The sequence below is a fragment of the Microchirus variegatus genome (assembly GCF_963457635.1).
Source record: "Microchirus variegatus genome assembly, chromosome: 13".
Lineage (NCBI taxonomy): Eukaryota > Metazoa > Chordata > Actinopteri > Pleuronectiformes > Soleidae > Microchirus > Microchirus variegatus.
Genome location: NC_139814.1, coordinates 15,606,497 through 15,630,749, shown reverse-complemented (window position 1 = coordinate 15,630,749; position 24,253 = coordinate 15,606,497). Strand labels below are relative to the sequence as shown.

The 24,253-nt window shown below is 42.3% G+C and overlaps 3 protein-coding genes across 3 annotated transcripts; all 3 read right to left on the bottom strand.

The window, feature by feature from the left end:
- Positions 1 to 1,048: 1,048 nt before the first annotated feature.
- twist1a (twist family bHLH transcription factor 1a) lies at positions 1,049 to 2,145 on the bottom strand (the record flags this gene model as incomplete). Its single annotated transcript, XM_083899719.1, has 2 exons — positions 1,049 to 1,165; positions 1,559 to 2,145. One exon carries the CDS (start codon positions 2,143 to 2,145, stop codon positions 1,585 to 1,587), a length of 561 nt encoding a protein of 186 aa, XP_083755845.1. The 3' UTR covers positions 1,049 to 1,165; positions 1,559 to 1,584.
- Positions 2,146 to 4,022: 1,877 nt separating this feature from the next.
- LOC310936101 (protein Fer3-like) lies at positions 4,023 to 4,481 on the bottom strand (the record flags this gene model as incomplete). Its single annotated transcript, XM_083900139.1, has 1 exon — positions 4,023 to 4,481. The coding sequence occupies one exon, from the start codon at positions 4,479 to 4,481 to the stop codon at positions 4,023 to 4,025; it is 459 nt and encodes a 152-aa protein (XP_083756265.1).
- A 14,930-nt stretch (positions 4,482 to 19,411) lies between these two features.
- polr1f (RNA polymerase I subunit F) lies at positions 19,412 to 22,521 on the bottom strand. The gene is made up of 4 exons (XM_083900318.1): positions 22,215 to 22,521; positions 20,842 to 20,983; positions 20,316 to 20,524; positions 19,412 to 20,188 (listed from the first exon to the last, which is right to left on the bottom strand). The coding sequence occupies exons 1-4, from the start codon at positions 22,514 to 22,516 to the stop codon at positions 19,798 to 19,800; spliced, it is 1,044 nt and encodes a 347-aa protein (XP_083756444.1). The 5' UTR covers positions 22,517 to 22,521; the 3' UTR covers positions 19,412 to 19,797.
- Between the last annotated feature and the right edge of the window lie 1,732 nt (positions 22,522 to 24,253).

The following is a 24,253-nucleotide window of genomic DNA, read 5'->3' as shown; positions in this document are numbered from 1 at the left end:
TGTTTATTTTTTACTAAGTTTGTATAGGTTTTTACAAGTTATTTACAGTATTTTATTGTTCTTTACATTTATATTTTCACATACTTTATTTATCTCTCCGTTCCTACAACAATATAAAGAGAAAATTCAATTTTTTTTGGCATATTTACGAATGGTAATTAATCGTGATTAATCCACAGCTACCCTGTGATTAATCTGATTGAAAATGTTAATCTTTTGACAGCCCTAATTATAACAGATGATTTGAGAGGCAGTCTAAATGACACTTTTTAATTGCAATTCTGGTTTGCTTCGATTTAGCACTTATAGGTTAACATGTAACTGTATGTTCTTGAATTGAAATGAAAGGTGTATCATGTTATAAGCAATCTGAATTATGAGTTTTTATCTGTCAGAGCTCCTTGCTTGGCTGTTGACCTGTGGCTCGTAGGACATCTGGGAATATCATACATGCCTCCCACAGCTCCACATTCACCCTGTTCAAACAGACTAATTATGGGTTTCCCAGATCCCTGAGCTCAAGAAATCACTACAGAATAAAGCCACTGGTATGAGATGTTTTCCTTTGTCCCCCCCTCCACTGTTGATTAGTTGACTGGGGATTCAACAAATGAAAATAAACTCTCCATAAGTTTGACTGAGACTATGGAAAACACGTCTGTTTCAAAAATATCAGGTCAGCCGACGGTGTTGAAATGCAGCCTCTTTGGAGTCTAACGAACATCAAAACAACTCACAGGAATGAAAGATGCCTTCGTGTTTTATTCAAGACTTTACCAAATATTTACAGACTCCAGATCCACTCAGCATTCCTGAAAATAAATAACTTTTATTTGAGAGTGGGTAAAGGAAACGTTGCTGTGTATAAAAATAAATACAAAATACTTCATCTACAGTGAAACTGTCACAGAGAATGTGTCAAAGCAGAGCAGTTCCTCTGAGATCAATTTTGTTTGTATGTCTTCTCACAACATTCATAGTCGCAGTGGTCTCTCTTCGTGTCCATCCTGTTTGTGCTAAGTGCTCCTTTGAACGTTACAGTCCAAGCAACAGGAAAATCCCGCTCTCCTCTCAGGTCCTGACGCACAGCGGTCTGTGCTCAGCTGTGATTGGCCTGTTTGTCTGAAGGGTTGATCCGACCCACTGGCACATCAGCATGGATGATCTGTGGAGAAAGCAATCATTTAATAACAAGATAGTAAAACATTTTAGAGCTCTTCCATGGTTTATGGTGTAACGTGTGTGAAATTTTAAGGGAAATCGGTGTTGTAACACATGTGGAGTTCCAATGTTTTGATTGTGAAATATTGTGGTCGTTTAGCAAATAATGTGCGTAATTAAGGTTTTGCAACAACCACCGCGACCTACATCCAAGTCATAACGAAAATGAAACATTCTTAAAGAGTTGCAGATGAAGTTGGAGGGAAATTCTCGAAAAAAAACATGGAATCTACTGGAACATGAACATCTGGGCACAGTGCGTAAAATGTGCCCATGCAGGCTAAATTTGGCACAGTTTGTCTGTGCAGGATAAAAAAGTGAAATTACTTTATCTTACCGTTTATCCCATGCACGTCAGCCCTGCTAGGATGTAGTGGACAGGGACCACGCGCCTCCCATCCTCCAGACAGAAAACGCGTAACTCAAGCGCTCGTGCGCCACGTAGGTGCAGCTCGTTCCCCGCGCGTCCAGCTCGTCGCTCTGCAGAACTTGGCACAGGAAGTCGATGTACCGCGCCGCCAGCTTCAGCGTCTGGATCTTGCTGAGTTTGTCCGACGGGAGCGTGGGAATGATTTTTCGTAGCGACGTGAATGCGTCGTTGAGAGACTGTGTCCGTTGCCGCTCGCGTATGTTTGCCATCACGCGCTGCGTCTGAGGGTCCTCGAAGGAGCGCGCGGGGCTGCTGCTCGCCTCGCTGCCGCCGCTCCCAGCGCTGCCGCCTCCACCGTCGCAGTTCTTTCTGCACTTCTTCTTTTTCCCGTGGCTCGGACTCTGCGCGTCTCCCTCCTCCTCCTCCTCCTCCTCTGTGTCCGCGCTCCTGCGTGCCGTTCGCCGCTTCCGCGCGCCTCTCCGCGGCAGCTGACGGTCAGTCTCCTCCTCGCTGTTTCCCGCACTGTCCATCGGGGAGAAGTCCTCTTCCCGCATCGTCTGTTCCAAAACTTTTCTTTGGCTCAGAGAATCGCGAATGACCCGGGGTTCCCTGAACTGGTTACAACATCAACAAACCGCACAGGTAATGGGAAGTGAGGCCTACGATGGGGTGTGAGCTGAAGTATGACCCTAATTCTCGTGCGCCACGGAGAAGTAGAGGAGGCTGCCAGACTGAGATGATCGGGGCTCTTATAGGAGCAGGCAGGAGGATTTTGGGGCGCGCTGTGATTGGGTGGAGGAGTGTAACATAATACTGTGTCAGAAGGAGAGGTCTAGTTATAATATTAGGAAGTGGGTCTAAGAAGTGGGGGCTCATTTTTAACCCAGGAATGGGAAAGGGGCTTTAGTTGAGGCGGTGTTACTGAATCATATAGGTGTAGATTTATGAAGCGTTAAGTAATTTATTATTTACCTCTAGTCTGCTCCATCCATATTTATCTATAATCCTTGAAACATTTGAATCCGTTGTAAAATAAACAGACTCATATATGGACACCAATTTCGAACATTTTCATTCATTTTTGATGATTTTCCAGGTATATATGGACCCTGCTGTTTGTCATGGGAGCAGTGGTGAAAACTATCAGGCCTATACTGAAACACAGGAGGATGTCACAGCGGGAGGCCTCTGCTCTTATACGCAGACCGACGTGTTTATTTTTCCCGTCAGCAGCCCCGCGCTGAGGTATGCGCTTAAATGGGTCGCACTCACGCAGGGATCTCGACACCGCGGCTCAGGTTTAAAAGACGGACCGTCCCAGGGAGCTCTCAGGGCGGATCCGTGCGCACAGCGGGGCGCTGAAGGCGGAGTACGGCTGAAGCGCAACACAAACACTGGAGGTGATAAAGATGGACCAGGGGTGAGAGAGAGAGAGAGAGAGAGAGAGAGAGAGAGAGAGAGAGAGAGAGAGAGAGCTTCATAAAAAGACCAAACACACACACACACACACACACACACACACACATGACCACCCAGCATAATCCAGCAGAAATACCACAAAGCCTAGACCAGGCAAATTGTAGAGGTAGTCTGCGCCAAAAGGCCTCAAGGCTATAGTCAGGCCTGGTCGCCATGGAGACACACTACAAGCTCTTTTCAGACATTTTCAAACAACAATCTCTGTATTTCATACAGCGGTCAGTGTAAGTGTGCCACCTCGCCCCAGTTCTCTCCTCATATCGCTGACGTCACTGACTCAATTCACACCTACGCGCCAAAGACAACATCCAGGGTCATGTCGAGAGCCCGGATTTGCTTTTCAAATCCACTTCATTTCGGAATTGATAAGGGTTCAGATCCTGACCATTTGCTTGCATTTTTTTGGGGGGGGAGGGGAGCCTCGAGCTTTCACGTGACGACCAGGTGACGATTAGGTCGCTGTCCAAGGTGCTGAGAAACACACCTGGCATTTTCACTATTATAGAACAAGGCTGACAGCTCAATTTTGCACTGATTTGATTAATCGTTTACAATTATTGTTATTATTGAACATGTTTTTAATTTTTTTTATCATATTGGAGCATAAAAACACATACATCACCATATGCTATTTGTTTATTTTGAAGCAATAATAATACAAAAAAAACCCCAAACACATATATTAAATGAAATCTTTAGGGAAAGTGTTCTTTGTTGTCAGTCTAATAATTTAATACAATCATGTTATCACTGATATGGCAAACTATCGGGGAAAAAAAGAGGCTCTAACACTGAGGTATTTCAGAAAACTTGCAGTTATGATTATATATGCTGACATAATGTTTGATTCACCTCAGCAGTTCATTCAGCTGTGTCCTTGTATATCCGAGGTAAAGTCAACACAGTCCATGATGTCCAGATAAGGGTAAAACGAACCCTTCACTGTGCAGTCTCAGGTGTTTTCCAGCAGGTCCATCATGAAGGAGATGTAGACGATGGCCAAGCGCAGAGTTTCGATGCGGGACAGCCTCTTCTCGTACGCAAACGTGGGCACTTTCCTCCTCAGTTCGTCAAACGCCTCGTTCAGGCTGAACATCCGCTTTCTCTCCCGCACGTTGGCCGCCTGTCGCTGGACCACGGTGATGATCCGCCTGCGTTTGGACCTGCTGTGGTCGTGGGCTCCGCGACTGCAGTACCTGGGCGCGTCCACCTCCAGATGTTCGTCCGCGGAGCACGCATCGTTTTCCGAGCCCGTTCTCCAGGAGGCTGAGTGGGTGTCCGGGCTCGGTGGAGCCTCGTTCACCACCTGCTGCTTCGGTCCCAAAGTGCACTTCTGTGGAAACTCGAGCAGGTTCATGTCACTGACTAAATGTATTAACGTGGAGTCCACCAAGCGGCCTTGGAGCTCCATCTTCTGAACCCAACTGCAGACAGTATGTCACTTTTTATGCGTCGCGACGCCAATCAAAGCGTCCAGATCTGTCTCATGTCTCTCAGCAGACCGGAGAGTTTCTCAAAAATCCAAATCCGGACAAAGCTCGACAGGGTGAGATCCTATTTGGCTCAAATCCAAGGCCCTGCTGTTTTAATATGCCACTTCACAGCGCGACACCTTTGCCTCCCCCTGGCTCTAAATTGGGTCCATTTCTGTCGCCAGTCCAGCGATAAGCAGGTTGAATCAGAGCAGAATGGCTTAAAAAAAAAAAAAAAAAAAAAAAGGTCGAGAGGAAACTAGAGGGCCACGCCAATTGATGTGCTGTCCTCCAGGCACTTAATGAGCTTCTGAAGAACGGAGGCTCTTGACAGAGGGTCATACAGTCTTGTTTGCGCTCTCTCCTCTGCTTCAGAGGCTAAATAATGACACTTTTATCACTTAAACAGGCCAGGGGAAGACCAAATAGAACATTCCCTAACAGTCACTACACCACAAGCTTTTCTGTTGCAAATTAAAGCAAATACCCTAACTGTTTCGTTCCCATGGAGAGACACTGTGTCCACACTGCAGAAACTGCTGAGAAGGCCCATGGTGTAACTGAGGGCTTCAGCGGTCACTTTAAAGCGCTCCACTTCAGTGCTGCAAATTTTAATCATATCGATATTAGTGGGAATTAAATATAAGGCTTGTTTTGGTTGCGGTGTTCATCTATTGAACATCTATTTTGTGCAGGTGTTGTTATCTCTCTTGGACACAAAGGTTTATTTGTAATGTCTCGTTGTTGAGGTTAACTCAAGTGCAAATACACAAATGCCATATCTGACTTTCACAAAACAAATCAGTGGGGGAACAGGAAATATAGTTGTTCACACACAAATCCACACACAGTAACTACTGTATGTCCAGGGCAGAAACATTTACTCTTGTGTTTTAGGGATGAACTGTTTACTCAAGGGTACTCCAGTTTTGTGGTTAAAGGAGCAGTGTGTTGTGTTGTAAAAGTTGCTGAATTCAGCCAGAGTAGCATTGGTGGGTTGAACGCAAACGCATAAATACAGATTGTTATACAAATCTGACTGATTTCAGAGGTATTCTGCTTTGATTTGGCGCCTCTGGTTGGTCAGAATATCCCCAAAGATGCATATATGTTTTCTCAGTCACTAATCTTTGAATACATTATGGTCTGTGGCGCTATTAGGTTTAAATGGTCATATTAAATAGGAGTTTAATTGTAACACAGCAAACTGTTTACATTGTGAGATGGCAAAATAGGCCATGACATAAATAGAAATACTAATGCATACATTGGACCCTGAAATTAAAGCAGCTAAAACAATATAATTATTAATAAATATATATATAAATATATGCAATAAATTATTATTGCAATTATAATTCCCATAAATGTATCTCTGTATTTATATGGTGCTTCTCTAGTCTTGATGACCACTCAAAAGCTGCTTTACGCTACAGTTTTGCCATTAACCCATTCACATTTTCTATCACTCATCTTTCATTCACACGCTGTCGGCAGGAGCAAGACACACAGACTAGCGGAGACGGGGATTCAATCCCACAACCTTCAAGTTGAAGGATGATTCGCACAATCACTGAGCTACCATCTACAAAAGAGAATAAAAAATACCAGTGAATATTATAACAATAATAATTATGTAGCATTGAGGATATAGGGCAAGACTGTGGCGACCTTTAACCCTTTAAGGTTCTACTCAACCATTTGGTCGAGCACACTTTAAGTCACTATATCTCAGTGAAAAATGCATCAAGCTGAACTCACTAACACTAAATGTTGTACATTTATGAATTACGCAAACCAGGTTTATTATGAACAGACGTCTCAACCGTTTGGTAGAGGCCTGTGTCTGAAATACTGTAGGGTCTAATTTAAAAATAAATAAATATTGATTGTCATTATTGTTATCATAAGTAAATAAAATAAAATAATAGAATAATAAAAAAAAGAAAATGCAAAGAAAGAATTTTTCCTTTGCTTTTTTCTTGGTGCGAGAGAAGAAGCTGAAAGAGGACGAAGTGCATCATTGACCATGTGTGTAGTCATGCTGTACTGTAGTCGTTCATTCACATTTCTGTCTGTTACTGTACGTTATTGTGAGAAGATATAGGAGGAGGTTATATATAAATATGTAGTTGTTATAATCCATTAAATATGTTTGTATAAATGCTAAAAAAAAAGGCCCAGCTGCGTTACCACAAATAAAAACTAAGCAGAAACTCCACCAAACTATTTCACTGTTTACCAGTTATAACTGAGATTAACTTCCTGTAGTTCGCTGAGCTCACATCTATGAGAACACTTCCATTCTTTTTCTTCTTATGATTTCATACACACAAGTGTGTGTGTGTGTGTGTCTTGTACACACATTTCAGCTGAAGTGTATCTTCGCCATCTTCCCTCCGCCACTTCTTCTTCCTCTCTCTCTGTTTCCCTGGCAGGCAGATAAACATGATGGGACATTCCGCCGCGTTGTCGTGGAAACATTGAGAAAGCACAGCTGGGTGGGAGAATATGAGGTAATCTCACCCTGGGGCTGCTGAGTAAATATTGGTCTTAAATAAGGAGTAAAACCCCAAAAGAGATACACAAACACACACACACATGGCTGTGGCCCCAGGTTTGTGGAAATACACAGGGCAAACATTAATAATGGCAGAGTTACTGCTCTGATCTGTTATTATTGATTATGCAAATGAATATGAGCGATCATACAGTGAGGTTCGATAAGAGGGACTTTAGTGTTAATCCCAAACCTTGTCCATCCGATTGAATGTTCAAACAAACGGACTAAATGTTTTTTCTTGTGTGAAACTGGAAGTGTTAACACCCACTATTACTATTACACTGTGGGACTGTCAAAGGTTTAGCCACTGGTTTATTTTGTATCACTGGACAAAATAGTCCTTTGTCTGACCTGATGATAGCGATAGAGGGGAAATGATTATTAATACGCACGTATTATTGTATTGTATACATCATCAGATAGCATAATTTTTGTCATAATTTAGTACAATGGACACTGTCCTCCAACGAAACGTAACTATGGGTCGTACGCAGGAAATACAACACATATGTATGCGTTTTTAAACCCTAGTGGTATAAATAACAGCAATCTGGGACCTTGTGTCGCCAAGAAATTGCTTCAATGAGGTTTCCACCGGCCGTTCACTTACTTTGATGGATGGAGTTTGCATGTTCTCCACCGTGCGTGCGTTGGTTTTCTCTGGGTTCTCCAGTTTCCTCACACAGTCCTAAAACATACAGATTTTGGGGATTAGGCAAATTGGACACTTTAAATCTGACTGTAGGTGTGAGCGTGAGAGTGAATGGTTGTTTGTCTCTATGAGGCCTTTTTTCAGCCCTAACCCTAACATTACTAACACTTAGTTAAGTTGGAAAAACACCGGTGTGCTAAAAACATACCTATGGGTCATAGGTACGAGGACAGTTGGAGTATTTTGGGGAGTTGTGATTTGAGAATTTGGGCTATGGAAATAAAGTTCAAATTGACATTCGGGGGAATCACCAAAGTCAAACAAGTGTGTCAAGGAACCAAAAGTGTTTGGTGACCCCGCTGAGACATAACTCTCAAAATCACAACTGTCGTCATTATGGTGGCATTAACTGAGTTGGTAACTGACTTTTATTACGATTTCATTTTAGTGCCAATCCATTGCAGCCAGTCTTATTTTTCTCCCGGAGAAATGAAAACTGAAAATCTGAGGATTATCCACAAAAGAAGTTATTATTCATCCTCTGTGGAGCATGGATAGTCTGGAACTGATGCACCGACCGACTGCCATTGGCACAGCAGCATGTGACTACTTTTTTTTTGTTTCTTATGAGGGAATGAAAAGTTGAAAAATCCTGAAATGTTAAAGACTTTAAAGACAGTTCACACGAGCCTAGGTGAATCTGCTTATGTTTTTCATCGTATCTGTGTTTTACCCACATGGAAACGGCATTTTGGGAGCCCTGAAAACATGCTACACAGTGGGGGAATCTCAAAATGCGATTTCATAATCCAACCTCTCTGTTGCTTATCTTTCTTACTCTTCTTGTATTTGAAGTTTGTTTGGCGTGTTCTCGTCATGGTAACTTTCACTTTCTTTCCTTGTTTCCTGAAACAATTCAAGTTTACGAAACACTTTTACAAAAACGACAAAGAAAAAAGCTAGTTTACGCTCAGCTCCCTTTCCACGTGGACAGGGTCTTAAAACAGCATATAAGCCACCTTACACACAACGACGCTCCTGACACTGAATGTCTCTATGGACATCGGGTCCATATATCATCATAAAATCGGTTGTCGTATGTATGTATTGCTGTTACAGTGAAGTAGGGTTTTTAATACAGAGATCACCAGAGAACATTGTGCTACTCCAGAGCAGCCAGAGCTGTTCTCACCATGTAAATCTGTCTTCCTACTCCTCCTCTGGCTCTGTCCTCAGTGTGCTGTAAGAACACAGCCAAATCTCTCCCACTACCATTGTAAATCTGAAACGAGACACTTTTCTCTCATTCTGTCGCTTTCTTACTTTTTTCACTCTCTCTCGCTCTCTCTCCTTTTACCGAGTCCATTCGGTCGGCACTTCTGTCATTTTCTACTGCTTGTTTTCTCCACTCAGACTCACTTGTGGTGTATCCTGCTCTTGCAGATTGGTGACAAAGTGTTTTTTATGTCACTATAGTTGAAGTAGAGGTGTGTACACACATCTTTTTTTTTGTGTGTAAATTTAAGAGTGTGAGGGAGGCTGAGAGTGGGAGACAGTGGGAGTAGGGGAGATGAGTTTAACTCCTGACCTATCTGCCTCTTCTTCATTGTGTCACAGTGACTTTCCTTTTTTTTTTTTTGACTCTCTCCACACACACACACACACACACACACACACACACAGACGTCGTCTCATTGGCTCTTCTGTACCACCTTCCTCTAACACGTTGCCCTCCGATTGGCTCGGCTCTCCGGCCAGCGCTCTGTTTACACAGCTGGGTGGCCAGAATAGAGGTAGGGCTAACGCATGTATGCATGTGCGTGTGGAGGTTGGATAAACCCCAATACCACATCATACATCTCCTCACTCGCCCACCTTCTGCTCACCCTCTTCCTCCAACCCCACAACCTCCCACTTGCCAAACCGCTGTGTGCCCTCAGCCACTCCTCAGAATCACCTTCCTCCTCCTCCTCCTCCTCCTATTAATCCAGCAATTTAGCTCCCACATTGCAGCCACACTAAAAATCTCATCACATGGCATGACTCCCCCACCCATCCTTACCCATGTCAGCACCTTGCCTTCACTCTCCCCCATCCCCCCCATTGCTGTCTGAGTAATGTCTGTGTTTATTTTCTCTGAAAAAAAAGAAAGAAAAAGGTTCACCCAGTCTTTCCTGTGTATTTGGAGGGTGCTGTGTTTCATTGCTTTTCTGGATTATATCCCCAGCTGTGGTGCGCGCCTGTTTCGCCAGACAAATAGATGCTAAACTGCAACATGCGTGATAATAACGATGATGAAGAGCGGCAGCCCTCATGGACGCTGGCACAGCAGGCCTGTCCTCATGCCATCTGACTGCCAGTGTGTTTGTGTAAGTCATAATCTGTTAACTCACTGGGTTTTTTTTTCTTCTTCTTTTTATGCTGACATAATTTAAGGAAAATGTGTTTACGCACCACTGCTCCAGATAGATCAGACTTCTTTTTTTTTTTTTTTCTTCGCAGTTTGGTGCCAGAAATCGTAAAAAATATGAACAGTGCCGAAGAAAAACACTGCTGCTATTTCTCACAAACACAATAATATTGAAAAAAAACAACAGCTATTTGAATGACTGAATATTTAGTCTCCCAGCTACACAACACCATTAAAAGAAGATCTGCATAGCAGCCTCACAACATCCCAATATGCCTTTGCTCTGGTTACTGAACACATATTCACCATTAACTAGGTGCTTACTAACATGCATATAAGTAGCATACTAGCCCTTTATTGGTAAATATTAAGCACGTATTAACACATGTATTAAAAATCTTAATTCATGTCGTAATAGAGGTAGAATAAGGTTATGTCGAATAAGGGGTTAATACATGCTTAATGATTACTAATAAAGAGCTAGTATGCTACGGACGCCATGTTTAAATGCCGCTGCACCAGAGTCCAGGCACCGTTTCAGTTAGCTCCTTTAGTATTGGTAGCGCACCTACAGTCAAACTGGAGCGGTCTGTTTATTAAATGAAAAGAGCAGCGAAACAAATAACCAGCGTACCTGTGTACTGAATATGTGTGCCTGTTTTTAAAGTTTTGCGTTACTTTAGAGACTCATTTTAACAATCGGGAGACACGTAAACAGGACGTCACGCGCGTCTTTTTCCGGTCAGCCGTCAAATATCGGCAAGACTGACAATGTACAAGTAACTGCAGTGACGCCATGGTTGGAAAACCCCTGACTAGAGCTTTTGAGGCATTTATTCCAAACATATTGGCCCAGAAATCATCGGCATTTAACCATTTCGGGACATTGTCCGGGCGAGATGCGTTCGTAATATCAGGCGAATCTCTGCAGGATCCAGATGAGGGGGTGGAGCCTGGCTTGAGAATGCAGGAAGCAGGACATTCACCCATTCACTCACTATGGACTCTCTAACTAGGTCAATAACTGCGGAGCTGGCAAGAGAAACCCCCAGAGCACCTAAGCTTGCTTCGGGTTAGTTTGATGTACTGTAGGGCCCCCTTTGCCCTTTTTGTCCTGGGCTCCCAGTGTCTCTTGAAACACCCCTGCTGCTTATCCTTTTAGTGTCTTAAGGTGGAGCCAATATAACAACAATATGAAAACTTTGAGCTCTTAACACACTGCATCTAGTATATTAAATCAATTTCAGCGTAAAGAACTACTGACGGTTAAAGCATGAGTCTCTAAACTTTGTGAGGGAAACTGGGAGGATGTTTGTGTCTAAATGAAATATTTGTCATACGTGGTCTTTATTAGTTAAAATCAGCCTGCTTCTGAACCTCAGAGGACAGTTCGCTGATCACACTGGTTTCTTTCATCCTCCTGTCAACGACTTTATAAGTGTTTTTCCAGTGATCGGCTCCAATACACACACACCATCATCATCATGATCATCATCACCAGTATTGACCACCCATGTTTTTTCACTTTCCTCTTCATCTCTCCTTCTCTCCTCTCCTTTCTCTTGTGCCCTTTTTCCTACACAGAGTCCACACCCCCCCCCCCCCCCCCCCCCCCCCGCAGTTTGACAAGTTTGTCATAAAATTATTATAATGAAATATTAGCTTGTGTCCGGGGTATTGTCCTGTAAAGACACACGGCTAAACATGAGATCACTTTTTCCAAAGCCTCGTTGACACCCCCCCCCCCCCCACCGCCTCTCTCTCTCTCGCTCTTGGCTTATTTATTTTTCTGTGGTTTTAGAAGGTTGTGGCTGAAAATCTGATGATATGCTGTGTGTTCCTCCCTTTACCCCACCCCTCAATACTCCTCTCCATATTTCTGTGCTCTGCTTCTTTTTATTATTATTATTTTTTTACATTCACAGTAAATCACAAACTTCACTTATTCATTTATGTTCCTAGGGATGACCTACATACTTTGTTAATGTAGTCTCTGCAGATGATGTTACTATCATAATAACTGCAAACTGTTCAGATTAATTATTCTTTTTTTTATATACCTTTTGTCTTGTCACTGCCACATTTCCTGTGTTTTGGGTGTAGGAGTAACGGTTTGCTCAGAACACTGTCTAGACGCAGATGAACCTCCCATTACCTCCTGATTACACTGAGCTCTTTTAATCTTCCATCTTTTAAGGAAAACATTTTTGGTATCTGTGAAGTCTGTGGTATAAAAATAGCGGTCGATTGTTTGCCTTGTGCTGTACAATAAAATAAATGTGCTATTTCACCTTAGAACCTGAATGGGTTTATATCAAAATGGTTATTAATAACAGTGAGGTTTAAATGTGGGGGTTCCCATGCTAGGCCTATAAATTTAGTTTCTTGAACATTTAATTTTCACAGATGTTACTAAATAATTATGAGTAGAGTAGAAATGCAACTTTTTTAAGTTAAACTTTACAGTTAATATGCTCCAGTATCATTTAAATGGACTGTAAAATGCCCATCATATAACTAAAATGATTAGATTTATTTAAAGGTGCCATATGTAAGAATGTGGCCAAAAACGGTTACTACATTCAAATTCAAAATACCGAGGTCTTTTAGGTTTCCTTTTCTGACGTAACTGGCAACCCGTGGTTGCCTGGCAGCTGAGACTCTACTGACTGCAATGATCGGTAGACGGCGTTAGGTGGCGCTACATGCCAAAACATGATTTCAAAACATAAATATGATTTGCAGTCTGCGAAATATTTTTTTTAATGCAAATATGCCTGCTGTACTGTTGTTGAGTTCAGTTTGTTATATGAACATTATTCCTGAGTCTCTGTGACATATTAGGAGAATTTTATGGCCAGTTGCTTTAGATTTATTACATAATGCACCTTTAAAGTGCACCTCCGTCCACAATCAGAGAAGGAAAGATAACATAATTAAATCACTGAAGGATCACTGGACTAATCTCAGTCGCTTCATCGACACATTCACTGATGACTCCCTGTGGAATCTGCAAAACTGTATACAAAGTAGACATATACTGTACGTAGACCCAAAAATGCCCATTATGGTGTCACAGGAAACACTTGTCAGCGGTCGCCGGGGCTACTGAGGACAGGACAGTGGGTGTCGGGTGCCAAGGAAACACACCAACTATGGGAATCTAAGCTCACTGACCAAAAGTAATGTTTACTTTTGGGGTTAACAGTGTGTGCGCATGTGTGCTTGTGCACGGGTGTGCGCAGACACGCAGAGACGCTCGAGTCGGCCTGTCTCCGTGTGCGCATGGGCTATTTGCCTACCTGAGGGAGTGCAAAGCCGAGGTGCCAAAACTCTCAGAAATACCTTTGAAAATGCCATAAAGGGATTTCATGGTCGTAAGTAGGCCTGTGAGAGACGGGGCTTTGATACATCTCCGTCTTGTCTGGACTGCGCTGGTGGATATATGGCCACAGTTGTACGGCGCTGACTGGTGGAACACTTAAGGTTTTATGACCTGCTGCCATTTGGGGCTCTGGGATGGAGCACAGTGCCCGCCACATAACTAATTAGGCCTGGCTAATGGAGGTGCGCAAGGGTGGAGATCTGTTGATTTGTTGTGGTGTGTCCGCATGGATTAGAGTGAAAGTTAGTGAGAGGGTGGCTTGGGTAGTTTTGAAATTTTGAGTCCACAGCACCAACAGAGAGAACACGGCTATTAAAGCAGCAATGTAAAGATTTGAGAAGTTTGGCCAGCTCAACAGAAACAGCACTTCTCCTATTGCCTCATTCCTCTAACCCCTCCTTCATCTTCTCTCCATCCGAGGCTCATGAAGATGAATGACCGTGCCTAGATATGAGAGTTCAGTGGCGGGGAGTTAGGGGGCGGCGGGGGTGTTGTCAAAAGTGGAATGTGTGTGAACTGCACACCGCCTCCTATAAATCAGGGAGACAAGTAGGGGGAGGAGCAGGAGGAGAAGGGAAACCAGGATGGGGAAGAGGAGGAGTCACTGTGAGGGAGTGATATTGACAAGATAAACTGGAAACTTTCTGGAGAAAGTTTGAAATGTGCTTCTTAGAACGTAGCATTCTGCTATCAAAGCCCGGGTGTTTTTATTATACAACACTGACCATTGTCGTGACAGTCGACACAGCGAGTTCCACTACATTGTAACTTTCAAATATGATTCGGAACTAATAATCGTCTCTCAAGCTGCAACAGGGACATTCAAAAACAACAAAGCCGTAACAGAACGCATCACTTGGATAGCTTTTAGCCTGTTATAACACACACTTGTCTCATGTGGAGAACTCAGCAACGTGATAATGACTCAAGGTATCTCTGCAGAGTCGATCAAAGACAGATGCCGTTTTTGATCCATTGTTAATGTTTTTAAGGAGAACTACAATTACCACCCAATGGTTTTTTCTCTCAGACTCAAAAAAATAACATTAAAGAGATCAAAAACATGATATGTGAGGCCTTTGTGACCTTTAAATTGGATTCATTCACAAGGCAGTGTTTTTTGTTTTGACATTGACCTTGACCTTGGACTCTTTTTTAACATTACTTTAATTGTCAAACTGAAGCTTTGCACCAAATTTGAAGAAATTCCCTCAAGGTGTTCATGAGACTTTATGTTCCCAAGGCAGAAAAGAATCTGATCTGTGAGGCCACAGCGACAAAATCTAAGTAGCTGATCGAAGAGTCCATCTTGAGATATCACTCGTAAGAATTGGACATACAGACGTATGTAAGGTCAACCCCAAGGCTAAAACATTATTGTGTTCCGTGTCATGTATATTATTGTTTTGATTAAATACATTACATTTTTAACTGTGAACTCTGAGAACTGCATCAGAACCACTTCTGTGTCTTTACCACACCATGCTGTTGGTAAAACAAAGTAAACTCAGAAGTGTTTTGCTTTTTTTTTTTGCTTTACAATTTTATTTTTGAATTTTCCATCTGACATTTGGCAAGTCGCAGGGTACACAATCTGGACAGGTGACCAGTACGTCATGGGGCCAACATAGAAAACCAGAGAACATGCAAACCCTACGCAGTAAGGCCCTTGGTCGAACCTGGATATGATTCAGTGATCATCTTATTGGACTGGGCAGACTGGGTTTCATAAGAGGTTTTATAAGCTATGGTGTGGAGCAAGACTTTGTACTACTATGTGTTTGTTTAAAAATGTCTTCTTTGGTGTTTTACAGCAGTTAGCACAATGCATCGTGTTTGCATTACTGCCCTTTTCTCCTGTGAACACTTTAGAGGCTCTTCTTTGGTGTTTTACAGTTTAGGGGTGATGGTGTGGGAGATTTGGGCAAAGGTTAGGTCCCTCTCGGCCCTCTGAGGAGCTGGAGGACAAATCTCTTCATGGTTCCCTTCTTCCCTTTTCTCTTAATCTCTTCAATCTCTTTGACTTGATTATCCAAGGTCATTACTTTATTCATGAGTTCATCCCAAGATTCAGTTGTCTCTCTCTTTTTGTCATCCAAGGCCTGCGTGGCATTTCTTAAAGACTCTACAAGGTGGGACTTTTCCCCATGCCACTGGAGCCTTTGCTTTTCCAGGGCTTCCTGCATCCGGACCAGTGCCAAGGATGAGGTTTCTTGCTCTTGCTTGATGAGAAGAGAGGCCAACTCGTGATCAGTGGATTTCTCGACCTGTTTGGTGCAGCTGGTATTGGTCTCCTTCTTCATGTCCGATTCGGCTTTCAGATCAAGCATGGCAATTTTTCTCTTTAGCTCTGTGATCATGTTCGTTTTCTCATTTGTCGTCTGTGCAATGGCGTCTGCAGCAGACTGGGTTTCTGTTTTCACAACAGCCTCTGGTTCACACGTTTCAGCATGAACCGATACAGCCAGCGACTTTTTTTTCCACGTATACTTCTTTGGACCTTGGTTGTTGACTGGATCTCTGTAGTTATTATATGCCTGATGTCTGTAGTTATTATGGGCCTGGTGTCTGTAGTTATTGTAAGTCTGAATTCTGTAGTTATTGTATCCCTGGTGTCTGTAGTTATTGTTGGCAGGATATCTATAGCTATTGTGGCCCTTATGTCTGTAGTTATTATAGGCTTTATGTCTGTAGTTATTGTAGGCTCTTCTGTAGTTACTGCAGGTTGGGCCCCTGTAGTATGGGCCCTTGAAGGTTCTGGAAAGAGGACCTCTGAAGTTATAAGAGGGCTGACCTTTGTAGGTCGAGTGAGCTGAGCTTTGGTGGACATAGTTAGCCGGTCCCCGGTATGCGTAACCAACTGTGCTTTGGAGGACATAGTTAGCCGATCCCTGGTAGGTGGAGTCAACCGTGCTTTGGAGGACATAGTTAGCCGATCCCTGGTATGCAGAGCCAAGTGTGCTTTGGTGAATGTAGTTAGCTGGTCCCTGGTAAGCAGAGCCAACTATGCTTTGGTGGACATAGTTAGCTGGTCCGTGGTAGGCGAGGTCACCACTGCTTTGGTGGACACAGTTAGCCGGACCATGGTAGGCGTAGCCTACTTTGCTTTGACGAGCACAGTTAGCTGGTCCCTGGTAGGCACAGCCAACTGTGCTTTGGTGGATATAGTTAGCTGGACCCTGGTAGGCGTAGTCAACTGTGCTTTGATGGACATAGTTAGCTGGTCCCTGGTAGGCGGCGCCAACTATGCTTTGGCCGACATAGTTAGCTGGTCCCTCGTAGGCAGAGCCAACTGCGCTTTGGTGGATATAGTTAGCTGGGCCCTGGTAAGTGTAGCCAACTGTGCTATGGTGGACATAGTTAGCTGGTCCCTGATAGGCGGAGCCAACTGTGCTTTGGTGGATATAGTTAGCTGGCGTTTGGTGGGAGACGACAGCGTAGCTATTGCATGCATAGCCAGTCTCTGTGGAGAGTTCGACTGTAGACTTTTCTTCAGTTGTCCCATCAACCTGTGCTTCATTGGTTTCATAATCAGGTGAAACATGTGTTGATACGGAAGATGGCAGTTGGAACGTTTTAGTCTCTGCGCTTGTCATCTGTGAAGACTGTGCTTCAGTTTCAACTGCAGACTCAACAGTTTCAACTTCAGTTTCTTCCACTTTCAAGTCAACTTGTGCGTCATTTATTTCATTTTCCGATGAAACCTCAGTTGACAAAGACGATGGCAGTTGAGACTCTTCAGTCTCTCTTGTCATCTGTGAAGACGGAGCTTGAATTTCAAATGCAGACTGTCCTTCCATTTGTAAACTCTGCTGTTTTGCACACTTGGTTGCAAACAGAAAATGTTATCACAAAACTGACACCGTTGATACTTGGTAAAACAGTAATTACTTCTTTGGAGTTTTACAGCAGTTGCATAAATAACTCCCTTGACCTTTACATTAACCTTAAACACAGCATTGGTTATTTACTATGTTCTCCTTCCTTCCATCCTTCTCAGTTATCAAATGACATTCAAACACATAACATGAAAGGCATAATTATGAAATAATGATGTGATGGTCAGCTTTTTGCTGATGTCATATACTTTCTGTTTCTGCCTGCTCATCTGAGAACAGAGAATTTCACCTGCCTTTGATGTGCAGTCTTACCACACCATAGTTCACCATGCTGCGTGCATTGATAAATGATTTATGATGATTTCGGTGTGAGGTTTGCATGTTCTTTCCAGGTCTCACAGTCAAAAAATAAGCAGAAAGACATTTTAAATTCACCAAAGGTCGGAATGCGAGTGTTGACCCTGTGCCTTTCGCCTTGTATCAGCTGGGATTGTCTCCAGCCCCCCTCATGTGGAGGATAAAGCAGTAGACATTGAGTCAAAAGCAGGTGAGTTTTCTTACGATTCTGCCATGGCAACCCACCTATTATCATTATTATTTTCAAACTGATTCATATTTTTTTAGCTGGCCACAATTAACTGCTCAGAATGCATTGATGGAACAGCAATTGGGTAACCCAGCCTTTGACCTATCCCAGGATTTAAACCAGCAGTCAACCAGTTACTAGCCCAATTCCCTTCCACTTGGCCACAGGCTGCGCTCAGATAGAAACGTATACTACAATTGATCGTGGCCAAAAGGCTGATATTAAAGTCTCAATGTCTTAAAGTGTCTCAAAATAGTATGGTTAGTACATTTTGTTGTATTTCAAAAATAGCACACTTGTAGTGCAGTCCTGTGCTTTGATGCAATACTAAAAAAATGTACTTCAAGTGTTGCCAAGTCTACTTGTCTTAGTTTCTCGTTATAACCCTTAAATCATGATTTGTTTTTAATTGAGGAAACGACCTTGCATCGATTAATAAAAGTTAACAAAAACAACGTATGACTACACGGTCCCAATACTGGGCCCCATAGCGTTACATATGATGTTATTATTACTTATTAATTATTATAATATTCTTTTGTTTGGACATGTGTAGGCATTTTTTTTTTTTTTTACAAATTATTAATATATGTTCATAATGTCTATTTTATTCAGCCTGTTACAGCCACAGCGAGGTTATTACTTGAGATTATCAAATGCCAGAATCAGTTTGGCCAGTAGAGGGCAGTAAAAGCTAGCTAGACAGTGTTGTTGTTCTAACTGTCCTGGGTCTGGCTTCATGTCACTTCAAGTTGCCTTTACATGATTGATTCACTACTGTTGTTTTCAGATAATAGTACCAAGCAATCACCAGAAATTCAACTCCATCACAAGAGACTTGAATAAATATTGTGACCGTGCATATACTTCAGTGCCACAGTAATATTAAATTCAACGATCTTTTTTTGGGCTTGGCAGTGCTAATCATATGTGACAGATGAAGGAGAGTCAACTGTACAGTGTCTGGTCCTGATAAGCTCTCCAACTCAACTAGTGCTGAAAAAATTAACAATTACTTTTGATTATTAATCAATTACAAAATTAATCATCAACTATTTTGATAATCGATTATTTGGTTTGAAGCTTTTTTTTATTATTAAAACAAGATTTCTAATTGTTTTAGCTTCTTAAATGTGAATATTTTATGTTTCTTTGCTCCACAAAAAAAACTTTGGTTCATTAACAAAAGACATTCGAGAACATTGTCATTTCCAGGTTTGACAAACACTGATCAACGTTTTTTAACATTTTCTGGCTGAAACAATTAATCGAGAAAATAATTGAGAGATTAATCGAACAAACTCAACAACTCACTGCTGTCTCTCAGCCTTTCATCACCCAACAGCTACTGTTGTGGGAGTGAAGCGAAAAATCAAAAACAGGTGAGAACTGGCATTGTCAAAAATATTTGTATCTTTAATCTGTTTTACTCTAAAACTGACACAGAGTTTGAGAACAGTCCACTCAAGGAAATCAGAGTCATATGTTGACAGACTTCTTTGAATTTGACAGCATTGGTTGTCTTGCATATTTCACTGGCCAGAGAAAACTGACGCGTGCCATTCCTGGATTTTGTTTCCCAGTGTGAATAAACTGGTCTGACAACTCTGTACCTATCCTTTTGTTAGGCACAAGCTCCAAAACAAGACTTCTACTGCAGTAAATGCACACTTTACATTTGTTGTCATTTTAGGGACAACCTTGTTCACTAAAGGTGTCTTTACTTGATAAGGCACCACTGTATATTCCACTGAACTGAACATGGTTGATAACACCACAGTTATTTTACACAATGAACCAGATATTCAAACTGTCAGTTTTCAGGCAAACTGCTGAATGCCGGTTTTCCTCTTCTTCTTCTTGGACTTTGATGGCTCGGGATCTTCACTAAAACCCGATGTGATATCACTATCTGTTGCACGCTTCCTCTTTTTGCTTTGCTTGTCGCTGAGGTAGCCACTGGAGTCGCTCCCGTGGATGTCCATAGTGGAGAGCTCAACTTCATCCTCCTCTTTTTCTTTCAGATGTTTCTTCTTCTTCTTTTTCTCACCCACTTCATTGCCGTTTGCCTCTTTGTCTTTCTTCTTTTTCTTGGGGGTTTCATCAAGAGTCTCCTCTGTAGTGTCTGGATTTGGTTCCGTGTCTGCCGTGTCTGGCTGGTCTGCAGGGACGCATGTCTCGCACTCCTCCACAGCCATCAGCTCTTGGAGCCTGACACAGACATACACACAAATCAATTCAGCGAGCAGCTGCACCTGGCAGAGCATTACACACATGCAAATAAACAGTGTAAACATCAGTTTGATTAGCAAAAGAGCATCCAGACAACCACACTTGCCTGGTTCCATCCAGCTGTCCTCTGATCAGCAGCACACCGGCAGTGTCAGAATCAAGTGCAGTCACCTCAAACTCCAGATCTGTTCCGATCCTTGGCCCCGCGTCCCTCCATGTTTCAACAGAGATCGGTTTTGGTTTGGGAATGCTTGCGTTAAAACAGCCATGCACCAGGCAGCCCACGTGGCTTATTCCTAGTTTATTTACTTTACCCTGGGAACAGAAACACAGGGGCACTTTAGCTTTGTTCTGACCAAGCTGCAACAGCACGAAAAGGATTTTTGGATTGCATCAGATTTTACATTTTTATCTGTCCCAGTGATCTCGGTATCCCAGTATCAGACCAGTACTGATATCCACACCTAGTTTTTTGGCAACCATGTCAATGTTTCACAATGGAAAATAACTGTGTGATGATTTTGCACATCACTGAGAACAAACTGTCTAAATAAAAGGCATGATTGGAGAGACATGTGCCAACACTCAGGAGTATGACAATACACACCAAATGGTGTAAATGCAAATCTCACCAGCAATTTCTGTCCGTTTGTGGGTTGAAACACAACAAAGTTGGCTTCTACGTCCATGTGGATGTAGCAGCTGTCGTCATAGACGTTTCCGTGCGGGCCCACAATCCTGATGTTGTCATAAGCTAAAGGTACGCCTTTCAGGCTGCAAGAGACGCAAAGAAGCAATTTGCATAGCACTTAATGAGCTGGGCCACTAATGTCTAAATACATTCACACACAAATTGAAACTGCGCTCATCCACAGGAACACACTGATTTGTATTGCTGCCACACCAGAAAAAAAAGGAATCAGTATTCCATAAGTGCCATGTTATTCACTTTATAACAAGCTATTCCAATATTATTATGACCGTATCACAAATAGCAAGAAACTAAATGAACTCATTATTATGTTTAATGTAATTTTGTGGTAATCTTACAGCGTAAAATAGCTCATGAGAATAAATGATACACCTTATTACAAGATTAATGTAAATCTCCAGTCAAGGTGGTGTTTTTATATTATATGATTTGACAATTTTATGGATTTTTCAATTAAAAAAAAAAAGATTAACCGATCATTAATGATTATTAAAGGAACTGCTATTTTGACAATCAACTAAGATTTTTTTTTTTTTTAAAGTAATACAAGCTCTCCGATCTTCAGCTTCATGTGATTTTTCACTGGTTTCATTACAACATATAATAAATAATGTTGTTTGTTGACAACTCAAGACATTTGACAGGGTCATCATTTTTAGGTTTGGGAAACAGTGATCAAAACTACAATGCTGTTCTGACATTTTATGGAGCAAATAACTCATCAATTGTCCATGAAAACAATCGTTAGTTGCAGACTTAATCCCCTTATCCAGGAAAAGACAGTGTTTTAAGTACATGTGATTAAAAATAAAATGCTACAGTAAAATCTTTAAAGTAGCTGTGCATCCTTGGACTATATGGGTGCATAACATTCAATTTTACGTTTAACAGAAGAAACCCACATGTAATAACATACATATTTTTAATTTAAAAGTACGTTAAATAACGCTTGTGGTCATTGTTGTGACTCAGTTTTACCGGGGGGCCCTGAAAGCACCATGACGTCTATCGGTGGCTCACACGCCTTTACCGTAATACCGTACGTGCGACGTCGACGCGCAATCAGTTTTGTTCGGTGATTTAGTGGAACGTTCATATCAATGTTGAGAAACATGTTATTGTCAGTTCCCCAAACCACAGCAAGTACAGAGGACGTAGTAACTCCCAAAAACAACATAAACAAACTACATATGACGCGACGTTAGAAAGCTGACACTGGTTTGCTGTTGTGCTTATGGACAACGCGAGTGGATTTGTCATGTTTTTAGATTTTTTTTTTTTTAGTGTGACTACCTTTCAGAAAACTTGAGAAGCTCGGCTTCCAGCTCTCCCTGGATACCTGTCCTCTTCTTGTGCAGGTACATGGGCGGTAAAACGACGTGTCTGCGGTGCGTGTTCATGACCAGACACGAGTACGGCGCTGACAGCAGCTCAGAGGCGGCGGCAAACGACGGGATAGCGCACGGGGTCGCATACGCATCTGTGCCCGGCGCGGAGGACAGTCCGGCGGGTTGGAGTTGGCCACCGGCGGCGGGGGCTTCACCGGACATTGGCACATGTTTTGGGTCGTCTTCCTTATGTTCGACGTCCGCCATGCTGCTCGGGGAGACCGGAAGACTAGCTGCAGTCGACTTCCGCTTTGATGATTACTTCCTTTTTTTTGTTTTGTAGAAGGACACCTGCTGGCCAGGAGGCGAAACTACAAATCTATCTATCTATCTATCTATCTATCTATCTATCTATCTATCTATCTATCTATCTATCTATCTATCTATCTATCTATCTATCTATCTATCTATCTATCTATCTATCTATCTATCTATCTATCTATCTATCTATCTATCTATCTATCTATCTATCTATCTATCTATCTATCTATCTATCTATCTATCTATCTATCTATCTATCTATCCTGCCAAATAATAACAAACAATCAAATAAATTAGGTACACATCTTTCACTTCATTAAAAAAAAAAAAAAAAAAAAAATGTTTGATTTATCTGCATGGACTGTACACAGGCAACATAATGCCTGCAGCTTTTTGACCAAGTGGAGAAAAAAAAAAAAACAACCTCCAACCAAATATTTCTTAATTTTAAACTAAAATATATGATTTGTGTGTGCAAGATAAATACAACTCTTTCCTCAGTCACTTGCAGCTCAGTGACACTAGGAGGTGCAGATGCATTCAGTGTGGCAGATGTTCAGTTGCCGAGGTGGGTGTATGAAGGGAAGAGTGGCAGATGGGGAAGTTAAATGATGTTTTAATTACTTTCAAAGTATAGCTGGATACTAATCCTAACCACCAAATATCACCTTTTTCCTAAATTAGAGACGGTGGTTTTGTCCTTGTTTGGAAAAAGTTGTCAAAATGTCTACTGCTACTTACGTCCACATCATAGTTCAAAAGTCTATGGTCGCACGCTCGGCAGGAATAATCTGCATCCTGTTCCAACCGAACAAAGAAGCTACTATAGTGTCAGTTCCAGGTGACGATATTTACTGCCTGAGAACGTCATCCAGTCTTGATAAGGAGTGTGGCATCAACAGCGTTCATCATCATTCATCATTCAATGTGCCCTTTGAGCAATGAGGTCAGCACAAAGGGCTGTTTGTGCAACCAGTATTGATTCTGTATCCTGTTCTCATCTACATCAAGATCATTAAGGTCACCTGAAAAATCCTACAGTACACACACACACAGACGTGCACAAACTGTGCACAAACTTGTGTCATTGCTTGTTTTTGACAGAGCAGCACCACAAAGGGTCACGTGATTCAGCGGGGAGTGGTGCGAGAGCTTCCTGCTTCGGCCTGTTGTCACGGCGATGAATAATGACATGGTTTTCTAAACAGCAGGAGCTCCCTGTGGCCCTTGTTAATGCTTACACACACACACACACCCACACACATTTCCTTCCTAGAGTAAACAATCACCATAATGATGTGAAGGCTTGTTCCTAAAATAATGGCCACAAGGCGACAAATGTTTTCTAGAATGATCTCGTATTTGTGACTGTACAACTCAAAGGGTTGAAACGTTTTTCCTTTTTTGGCACTTCAATGCAAATCTGCCATGCACCCAAGTCATCTGCAACCCATTGGGTTCCATGGAGCTCCACTTTTAATCCACAGGGAGCTCAACGGGGCCAGTCCTCTCTCCTTAGAGTTCCAGGGAGCCCCATGGGCTCTACCCAGATTCCTACCCAGGCCAGGCACTCCCCTGCCTGGACACATGTTCCCCAATGCATCCCCTTACTTCTATGGTGCCTGGGACTCCTGGAGTCACTGGAGCTTCACCATGCATTTCAAAGTTTATGCACCAAAGAAG